Source organism: Merops nubicus, unplaced genomic scaffold (assembly GCF_000691845.1).
Source record: "Merops nubicus isolate BGI_N331 unplaced genomic scaffold, ASM69184v1 scaffold2840, whole genome shotgun sequence".
Classification (NCBI taxonomy): domain Eukaryota; kingdom Metazoa; phylum Chordata; class Aves; order Coraciiformes; family Meropidae; genus Merops; species Merops nubicus.
The window spans coordinates 40034-50665 of NW_008583365.1; the positions used below are offsets into that span (position 1 = coordinate 40034).

General features: G+C 40.1%; 1 protein-coding gene across 1 annotated transcript in view; it reads right to left on the bottom strand.

The window, feature by feature from the left end:
- The window catches only part of CFAP44 (cilia and flagella associated protein 44), a 34073-nt gene extending 25746 nt beyond the window's left edge, over window positions 1–8327 (bottom strand). The window contains exons 1-8 of the mRNA XM_008940372.1: window positions 8324–8327; window positions 7053–7142; window positions 5916–6084; window positions 4145–4307; window positions 3530–3632; window positions 2998–3214; window positions 1870–1984; window positions 1211–1375 (exon numbers count right to left, since the gene is read on the bottom strand). Coding sequence (XP_008938620.1) covers window positions 1211–1375; window positions 1870–1984; window positions 2998–3214; window positions 3530–3632; window positions 4145–4307; window positions 5916–6084; window positions 7053–7142; window positions 8324–8327 — 1026 coding nt within the window. The remainder of the gene's footprint in view (window positions 1–1210; window positions 1376–1869; window positions 1985–2997; window positions 3215–3529; window positions 3633–4144; window positions 4308–5915; window positions 6085–7052; window positions 7143–8323) is intronic.
- Window positions 8328–10632: the final 2305 nt, after the last annotated feature.

A 10632-nucleotide genomic window follows, 5' to 3' on the forward strand; every position in this document is an offset into this window, starting at 1 on the left:
TCACAGTGTTGGAAGCAGGGAAAAATGAAATGGGTTTTTTAGAAGGCTGGGTTATGTTTTTATGTGTGGATAATATTGAAATTCAAAATGATAGTGTAATTATAGTGTAGATTCTACAGGTAGGGTATGAAGCCTGCCACACCAGCCTCACTGCTTTGAATGTAATCTAGAACAGGGACAATCAGCACCTACTATCTATTACATTTGGGTGCAATGAAAAGTATATGTAAAAACTGTCCAATTCTGAAACAACAGTAGCTTAAATTCTGCCCTGGCACCAGCAGAGCTGCACATGGCAGCCTCAAAACTACAGAAATGAAACTCTATCTGCCTTCCTCTCAGCATTGGTCCTACTGAGGCAGCACAGAAGAAAAAAATGGGACAACAAACACATCTACATTCTGCTCTGTGGGATAAGGACAAGGCATCTGTTGGCACCCTTATAACCAAGTGAATGTTCCTGATAGGATAATATCAATTTATAACACAACAACATAAACTCCAGGGTGTTTAAAATCTTCCACTGTCTCTAACAGTCAGCTTCCCACTGATTATCTGGGTCTTTTCACACATCAGCAGAAGATACATCATGTCTTCCCTTAAAGAGCTGGCAAACAAGATAGCAAAATTCTTGATAACTGACAGGTGAGATCAGAAAGTGGTGATATGGAGAAGAAACTTTTTAAACCTTATTTATAGAACCATGTGTTACCTTCAGGATGCTTTTTCTATTAATTGTTCCTCTGTTTCAGTGTATGTGTCTCTGAGATGCTAGTTAATTTCTGTCATCATAATAATCTGAGCTTGCAAATACTCAGAAAATGAATTTCAAATAGTGCTGTAGTTTATTCTTTGAAATAGCACCAAATGTATGAATAGGCCTGAAAATGATAAAGATTACCCAAAACTACATAGGAAAAAAAATGTTAGAATGTAGGCAAGAAAGCTGATAGAGAATAATTAAAAATGGTTTTGATTTATTAGAGTAAAAGATGATTTATTTACTGCTGTTAAACAGAGAACACTATCTGATTCAAAACCCACACACTGTGATGTGCTCCTCTTCTGTCTGTTCTAAAAAATTCCTTCTCAGAAAGAAACCACACTGCAAAATTACCTCCATAAATAAGCCCTGGTAAAGAAAACATGTCACATTTACCTGCTGACCACAAATTTGCTCACCTAAAGGCAGAGCAGAATCAAAACTCACCCGAATGAAGCCATCTTTTCCAACAGTGACAAGTTCTCCTTCATCCAGAACTACCTGGCTGACAGGGCCACTGTGGCAGGGCTTGTGCTCAGCTTGACAGAGCTCCACTTTGATGAGGCCCCCTTCCCAAAGCAGCAAGTTGCCCCACTCAGTTCCAGAGATAACCTTCAATGCAAAGGAAAATAAACACATAAGCCATGCAGGAATCCTGGCAAGAAGCTGGTCAACATTTGTGGCTTCCTTCCTGAAAGCATTGAATCAAGAGCAATGTGCAGATATTTGCAATAGAAGGTGCAAAGGGTGAGAGGATTCAACTTTTTTGAGCAATGTCACTTAATTTCCATGCACTGAAATCAGATCAGGGCTAACAGTCTTTGTGTGTCTTTACAGTAACATTTTCACTACCCCATTAGAGCAGCCTCAGCTCTAAGCCAAGAGATCTTTTGTCTGGGAATTACAATACTAATTGTACTTTTCAATTATTAAAAAACAAGCCAGCTTTTGTGGAAATTAATGTCAATATTAGCTTCTCAGAGCAGGGCATTGAAGGCCTAATTAAAATCAATTTGAATTAAACAGCAACTCTCCAACTGACTCAGTAGACCTTGTATCAAAACCTGAGAGGAAACATAAAATCAGTTGAACTTTTTCTTACTTACCTTCCCATCAGGTAGCTCCACATAACCTACAATGTCTGTCACTGCTGTTTTTCCAAACCTGCCCAAACTTCCCTGTAACTTGAGGCCAGTGAATGTGAGAGCCATCTTCCAGAACCTGAGTACAGAAAAACCTAAAAACACTCTTCAGTCCCTCTCAAACGTTGGAATCATCTTACCCAGGGTGCCTCTGAGGGAAGGCCTGTTCATTTATTGCTCTTTTTCACAGGAAACCTTGAGGGTTTCTTTTTCAATTGAGAAAAAGCTTTGTAACTACAAATATTACAAATATTTCCCTATACTAACCCTCTGAAAAAGCAAGGGGAAAGATTTTAATAGTAGAAAACATAACTTTAAATCACTGCATTACAGAAAAATTAACATCTACTGCAATTAGAGATGTTGCACTGTGTGTGCAGGAGACATTCCATTTAAGACAGGTGTTGGAAACTGGAATTTGAGACCACAGTTGGGTGAAAGGTCATTTTTCAGCACGTTATAAAATCTATGTCAAAGTTTAGTCATAGTACTTTAGCTTAAAAGAAAATTTATAAGAGGTTTTGTTTTGTCAGTTTTCCATAAATAATGTATCCTAAACAATATTTGTTCTGGGACTCAGTGAGACATTTGCTATTTCAGACCCACCTTGCAATCAAACTATAGAGCAAATCTTGGGGTTTGATTTGATTTCTCTGTTAAAATCCAAAGAAACTTTAGATGTGTTATTAATTTAATGATATAATTTCTATTACAGTAACATCCAAGCCATACCTTAACACTGAACACAGGACAAACAAAGAACATGAAGCTGTCCCAAACTTGTGATTTATATAGGCAGATATGCTATTTTAACAGCTAGTAGCCATGTAGATATAAATATTTCTTAAAAAATTCTCCCCAATACTGGTTTAAATGACAAGAATGGAGCAAGTGATACCAACATCAAGCCCAGCAGAGCAAAGGTGTTAAAAGTCTTGGCTGACTGACTGAAGGATTTGAGCTTTTTCATTCTTCTTATAGTAATTGGTATAATCATTGCTCCATGTTTGCTCACAACACCTTCCTTTTAGTCATCTTCTACATATTATGACTTCAGAGGTGATATGTATTAATCCTAATCAGTAAACTTACCTGATGTGTCCTGCTCCAGATGTTGTTAGTTGCTCTTCATTCTCAGCAGAAAATGTGACCTTGTAAACATCCTGAGAAAAAGCTTTGGACCTCAACACAATCTTCTCTTGTCTCCAGTCCCAGATAGTCAGCATGTAGTCAGGGCTGCTCCCAACACTAGCCAGCAAAGTGCCAGCCTTGTTGAAATCACCAAAAACATAGGCTTCCTCTGTTCCACCTGAAGAAACATAACAGACCCAAGATGCACACACAGAAAAGAGGAAGAAACTATAGGAAAATCAACCTAGAAGGAGCTCAGCTTTCACTGCACTCATTTTTTTTCCACTATGTAATAGCTCTCAGTTTGATTTTTCTACTAAATAAGTGTTTCCAGCCATGCAATAATGAAAAAGCTTGAAACAGGTGTTTACTATTTTACTTTTGAAGGACCAAAAGGTTGTCTTCCCTTCTCAAGTGACCCACTGCTCCATCTGCTGGGATCTATGAACACCAGCCTGTTTGTTTAAAATGAAAACAGAACTTTTTACACTACCTTGTAGTATTCTGTAGGGTCTCAGTGAAGGATATTCATAGATGATGAGATTGGGCTTCTTTCCTTTTTCTCCTACTGCAAAGTACTGCTTAGTAGGGTGTGCCTTGAAAAAGCAAAAGTCCCATTACGTGCTGTAGTGACACCTTTGCCTCTGCCCTGCTAGTTATTGAGTATTTACAGACTCATTAGTGGAAAGATATTGCCATAAATACTAGGTTGCATTTGTACACGTGTTTATTCACAACTGCCAAACTATTGCTCAGTCTCAGAATGAAGCTGTTGTGCACACAGAATGGGGAAACCATTATGGACACACAATGGTGTATTGCACACGTTGTGTATCACAAAAACTGTGAAAGAATTTTCACCAATTTTCACCATTTTCTTTACCATGCATTCTTTTACTGTTCCTACCTCACTCAACCACTAATTGACCTTTCCACGAGCAGCATTTGTGTCAGCAGCCATCTGCTTCAGCAGACAGCTGCAGAAAAGCTATCCTGAAAGACATGGTTCTGAAGATATAAAGGTGTCTTGTGATTCCTCAGAAAAAAGCTGAGTTCAAAAGCTCTAGAAAGTGATTAACATCCTAAAACATGCAACAAAAAAACATACCATGATGAAACCAATTCCACCACCACTGCTGCTCCGGAGATAACTTTGAGATTTAGTTTTCAGGTCCAGGATCACCACTTGGTTGCCTGCTATATACATGAGTGTTTGGGCATCCATAGGCAGCAGGTTTGCACTTCGGGTGCAGTCATAGCCAAAAGAATGTCTGAGAACAGCTCAGGAAGGAAAAGTTTGATGCCATCTCTCTAGAAAAATGTACTAAGAGGATAGAAACACTTAGATGAAAACTGCCATGAGAATACTCCATCTGGTGAGTAAAAGCCTGATGGCAGAAGACAGTTTTGTTCATTATACAGTGAAGGTAAAATATATCAAGCCTCTAAAACTGAGGGGAAGGTACAAGGAAAGACCTCCTGAAGTTTATGTTCCACCCTTTCCTCTCCACTAAAGGGCACAACTCTTGCTGCTGCCAGATCCTTTGGGGCTGAAAGGAATTCAGATTCTATCAGTGTTCTCAAACAAAATGTAAGAGACGTGGATTAGATCACTAGGAACTGTTCTAGAGACAAGAGATCAAACTGAGGAAGTTTCAAACTCACTTCTTAAATGTTTACAGGCAGATGTAGAGAAGGGAAAATCTAGTCTTCAACAGCAACTTGACTGTCTGCAGAGAAACCCACCAGCACTTACACAAGCCACATATCATATCCTACCTGACCATACTTAGCAAAAGATTTCCTGTAGCTCTTAATTGATGGGCATTGTTTCCTTCACTCTACCAGGCTAGAAATCTCTCTGGGTTTTACCCTGCTTCTCCCTTGGCAGTTCTCTGAGGAAGTATGAGGTACACAGCTGCTCTTCTCCTGCCCTCTGCCCAGCTTCTTGGGGAACACCAGTGTGTCTACATGGAAAGGGAGGGCTTTGCAGGGGATATTCTTATGCTAGTCTTCTCCCTGGTCACATTAACTTGCCCATGATCTAGTTCTGCAAAAGTACCTATGACAGGAAGATTAAATTCACCCAGAACCATGGCTGGTCAGGATTCTTTCCTGTGTCTCACAGGCAGGTCTCGAACAACTCTCTGCTGCCAGCTCTCCATGGGCCAGCAGATTCTGAAGATCCACCCTAGTTCATGGTGAGGAGCAGCACAGGCAAGGAGGGGGAGCAGTAGGGGGAGCAGCTCCTGACATGGGGGGAAGGAAACTATATATATACATATATATAAAAATATGTATTTTTGAGTTAAAGTGTGAGAAATAATGAGACCCACAATTTGTAACATGCTAGCTGATGAATCACATGCTTTCACTGTGCTTGGACATCAGGGGTATTCACCTTGCTGTACAAGTGTTTTACTTTCATTAATAAAGTAATATTTAAATTAATTAGGAGATGAAGGCAATGATGAGATAAAGGCAACTAAATCAAGCCCCCATGGCCTCTCTGGTGCTGGCACTGCTGTGTGCATCGTGCAGATCAGGAAGAAGCAGCGTGGTGCTGGTGGAGTATGAGGAGGCTGAGAAGGATCCTGGAGTGGTGGGAAGTCATGCCTGTAAATCTCTCAATTTAAAAACCAACATTACTTCCTAAAAAAAGAAGGGGAAAAAAAACCCAGAGCATGGCAGATGAGCTTTCAGGCAGTGCCTTCTCCATCTCCCATGACAGGCCTGCATAGAGTTATCTGTGCTAAGTGGGCTGAGCAAACTTGTCCCATTCCACACACAGCCTACTCCAAATTAGACAAGTATCATTTTAAGAACATATATTTCATATCCTCAGCTTTACATTTTTACAGCCTCAACAGAAAGGATACTTAAGAGTTAGAAGGTTAATGGGTATCCCAGAGTCTTCAGTGACAAATGGCCGTGAATATATATCTTCATACTCGTAGAAGAAAGTTTCTGAGGTTGTCTTTTCTACCTTCTCAGGACTTTTTTGTGCCTCTGAGGGTACTTCACTGTTATCTTGCTCTTCCAAATCTCCTGTACCTCAGAAGTGGGAACATACAGAAATTTAGATTCACCAGAAATGTTTGACTCCTTGCTGAGACTTGCACCTAACTGCAAAAGGGAAGGGTTCACACATTTCTTGCCTCCTTCAAGAGAGAATAGACACTCCATAACTCAAAACTGGGGTACCATGTCTTAGTGACAACTTGTCCTAGACCAATCTCCAACAAGTGCTCCCTCAGGTTTTCAAAAACTTCACTGAGAATACTCAAAACTGAAGAATTTAAAGGGAAAAAAAAAATATTGAGACTGTTTTAAAAGCGAGGTTCACTGAAGTAGTTCAGCTTTGCTTGGTGTTTAGGTCTCAGCTTTAGAAACCAAACAATTTTGAAAGTGCTTGTGGCTTTTCTTCAGGGACACTCTATCCATTTCTTGATGTAGAGGGCAACATCTGAACAGCCTGTGGCCATTGATTGACTCAATCCAGTCAACCCAGCACTTCTCAGAGCAACAGGATGAGAGCCTTTGCTTGCACCATGTCCTTCTAACCTGGATGTGCCTTGCCTTGTCATAGGCAAAGCTAATAGGATCCCCCTTCCCCTTCAAGTCTAGTTTAAAGCTCTGTCAATGAGGCCCACAAGCTCCTGAGCAAAGATCCTCTTTCCTCTCTGAGAAAGGTGAATCCCACCTGATGCCAGCAAGAGGTTTTTAGATTAAACAGTGTTAAAAAATATAGGTCTGACTGAAAGAGAGTGGTGGAGTTAAATTGATTGCCAGTACTAGATACACAGACAGCTTTATGCAGCAAAAACTTCCAGGGGAGAGATTTTGTGGGCTGAGGGACAGTGGGAACTGCAGGCACAATGGTCAGCCCAGAACTTTACTCAAAGGGGTCATCTTTGAGCAGAGTCAAAATGAAATTGGGCAACATCAAGAGCAATGACTAAAGATGAACATGTACTAGGAAGGAGGGGGTGAGTGGTGGGTTAGGATATACTCACGGACTCCACTGGGATCAGCCCGTGCACCTTCTGCTGCCATCTCATCAGCTCCATCCTCTTCCCTTGGAAAAGATGGTGGGTCCTCTTTGCCTGGGGGGGGTGAAAAGGAACTTCTAGTGTTTTTTTGCCTTCATCCATCATTTAGACAGTTTTCATTTCTACTCAAACGTTTGAGATACCCAAAGAAAGTTTTTGTGCTCTTCATGTCCACTACAAATGCAGATAACCCAAAGTTGTGTCCTAATTTGTAGGGTGAATTCATTGGTTCAGATTTTAGGACTCTGGGCTGTGTGTACATTGCTATGGAAAAGACTAAATATTGCATAACAAGGGAAGCTGAAGACAGGTTTACAGGTTTGGGGCTTCTCTTTAATATACTGGGGACAATTTATTTGGGAGACAAGGCTATTCCTCCACCTTTCTGGTGGACTTTGCAAATATATCAGGAGATGGACATTCTGAGACCATCTAATATGTTGGACAGAGAATCAGGAAAGATTAATCTCTAAGAAAAACAGAAATATTCTATATTCACAGAAAATGAATTAATAAAATTAACATGATTTTTAAAAAACAAAAAAAAATTTTAAACAGCTTAAGTAACACCCCTCCAGCAATTTTTCATCTTTCAGACTATCATTTTCAGAATGCCAGGATTTCACTAGTTACAACTGTCCTCTGGAGTGGGGAAAGATCCACATTTTTTCATATAAAACTCAAACATATAGATTACTTATATAAATGTCTCTGAAAGAAGAAAAGATGGACAAGCATTGCTCTTGTTCTAAATTTGTTCTGCCTTTTGATTTCAAACACAGTCCTCATTTCCAAATAAAACACTTTCAAATGAACACTGGAAGAATTCTATACAAATACTACAGCTGGAAAATACTACCAGAAACCAGAAAATTCAGAAATTGAATGGAAGGAAACCTAAATATTCAGAACAACAAACACAGGCAGGATGAAAATGAGCCTGGTTTTATGTGTAAGCCTGACTTTCCTGACTGTTTGACATTCATAAAGCAGATTAAAAACAATTGCAATATACCTCAATGTGTTTAAATGGAATTCTTGTGGTTTTAATGGGTAACAGAAGTGGTATCACTGAAGTTGAAGAAACAGAGAATAGTTGCATAAATATACAGTGGAGTGTTCAGAGCCCTGAATTCTAATTCCAAACCCAGTAATGATGTGTACAGTCTGTATCAGCCATTCCACCTCTGGCTGTCTCAGTTATCTCCTGTGAAAAATGAGATAATAATACTTACCCATCTTAGCAAAGTGTTTTGATATCCACAGAGAACAGTGCTATAAAATACCGAATTATTGTAACTAATTAGCAATCATTTATCTTCTAAAAATTAAGACTATTATAGTTATCATTATAAATTAATTCCTCTCTGGAAAATGCTCTAGGCTGAAAGAGGGTATGAACATTTCTGCCTGCAAACTGTGAAGACTCTGAGGGGGATCATCACACATCTACTCTGGTTGCAGATTCTGAGTTTCAGGGGTTGACTGATGCAGCAAACCTTTGTGCAGGTTCACTGGGACAAAGGTTTGTATCTCTAAATGCTGGTTTTCTTTACCTGCATTCTTATTTTGAGAGTGTTTTCCTGATAAGCTAGAATTAAGGCTTTTGATAGTGAAAGCTGAGATAGTGGCAAGTGGGACTGGTGTAAAGTGGGAATAAAAAAAACCCAAGTTGGCAGTCAGACATTTTTGCCAACCCTTGTCATGCACTATGCCTGGACAGGACAACTTGTTGGTTGTTTTGGTTTTTTTTTTCCCTTAGTCCTAATAATTCAAGGCATTGATCTGAAACACTACACAGCTCCATATCAGTTTCACCATTTGGCTTTCCCAGAACTCACTCAAGAGTGTGAAGTGCTGGGGTTAAACCCCCAGCCCTGGATGAGGGCTGGCAGATGGATGATGGCCACAACCAGGCAAGAAAGCCCCTCCTGAGGGGTTTTCACCCAGGGTCTGGCCAGCTTGGGTGGGAACTGATGAGGAGATCCCCACCAGGTGCCCCCACCTTCCACATGAACTTGGAGGTGGGGCAAGAGCTGCCTATATAAGAGCTGACCCTGCTGGAAAGTTTGTGTGGGTTCTGGTTGTTGGAAGTGCTCTCTGGCTCTTCATGGCAAGTGGAGTTCCCAGGATGGCAGGGCCAGAACATGGAGCTGTCTCGGAGTCCCTGCTCTATATCTGGGCTCCTGGCCTGGCTGCTCCCATCTCCCATGGCTTAGCTCCTCACCTGGCTGCTCCTTTCTTCACATCCACTGTGGTGAGTCAGAGCATTGACTTGTTCCTTCCTCTGGTTGTCTGGCACTTTGTGTCTCTGGTGTGGGATGTGGGAGCAGAGGGAGGAGTGCAAGTCTGCCTCTTTAATGATAATATCATTCTATATTGGGCAAGTGGTCAGCAGATGACAGTGAATTCTGGTTTTCTTTGTTTCAGTGGCTAGTACTATAACCTGTGAATTTCAGCTAAGCTCCAATTTCTTTCAAATTGCCTTTCTCTTAACTATGTTCTCAAAGATACAGCTCACCCTAGAATGGAAAAATGTGTTTATTTTGGTATATTCTTTCAGTTATTTCAGAACTAAGATATTTTTTGGTAATTTTGCTGCTATGCAGAATCCTTATATATAGGAGCTTCTTAAAAAATAGTAAATTTGGATGTTAATGGATTTTGCATCTCAGACAATTGTCTCATTCAAAATACAGGATAATTAAAGCAAATAGGTGCTTATTTGATAACAGGTAAACAAATGCACTGAGATTACAGCACTTTCTTTGTGTTTTGTCATCCTGTTTTCCCCTCTTTCTGGAAAAGAGGTGATTAAACATGTAAGCTTCAGAAATGCTGTGGTTGCCTTCATAAATCCCATGACTGACACTTCAACAGCCTAAAATGGGTCAAATTAAATAATAATCAAAATATGGCCTACAGTATTACTTTAGAAACTGGACATATCTAGCAGTTACTCTTTTAATCTGTTTTAGGGCTTACATACAAAGAAGAATACCCAAGTGTAAATGGGGCATAGCTATCCCATGCTGTCTGTGTATCATCAGTCATCCAAGCCAGTTTTAGGCAATCAACCTAAAATCCCACAGAAGAACTTCATTTTTGTAGTAGAGAATATTGCTCTCTTACAATGGCTAGAAGACTTGAGAATAACAGAAGATATCAACTGCCACAGCAGTTAAGTATATAAAATATTTACTAGTCAGAGGCTGAGACATCAAGGATAAAGCTACAAAGCAGGATCTAGACACATCATCTTTATCACAGCCTCATTGTCTCTTGCCCCTCTCAGAGAAAAGAAGCAGAGTCCTGCTTAGAGCCCCATTATTGCTACGTTGCACACATTCAAAATATTCTCCTATAAAATTAGGAGAAATAAAACCTAACTCTAATTTCCAGCCTTACAGCTAAAGCAGTCCTGTTTATGATCCAGGCATCCTCGTTCTGACTCATGCGAGCTGCAGTTTCACTCTCTCAGTGAAACTCTCCAGTTTCACGAGTCTCTGCCTGGTGAATAGAGGTTGCCAGGTTTTTATTGACC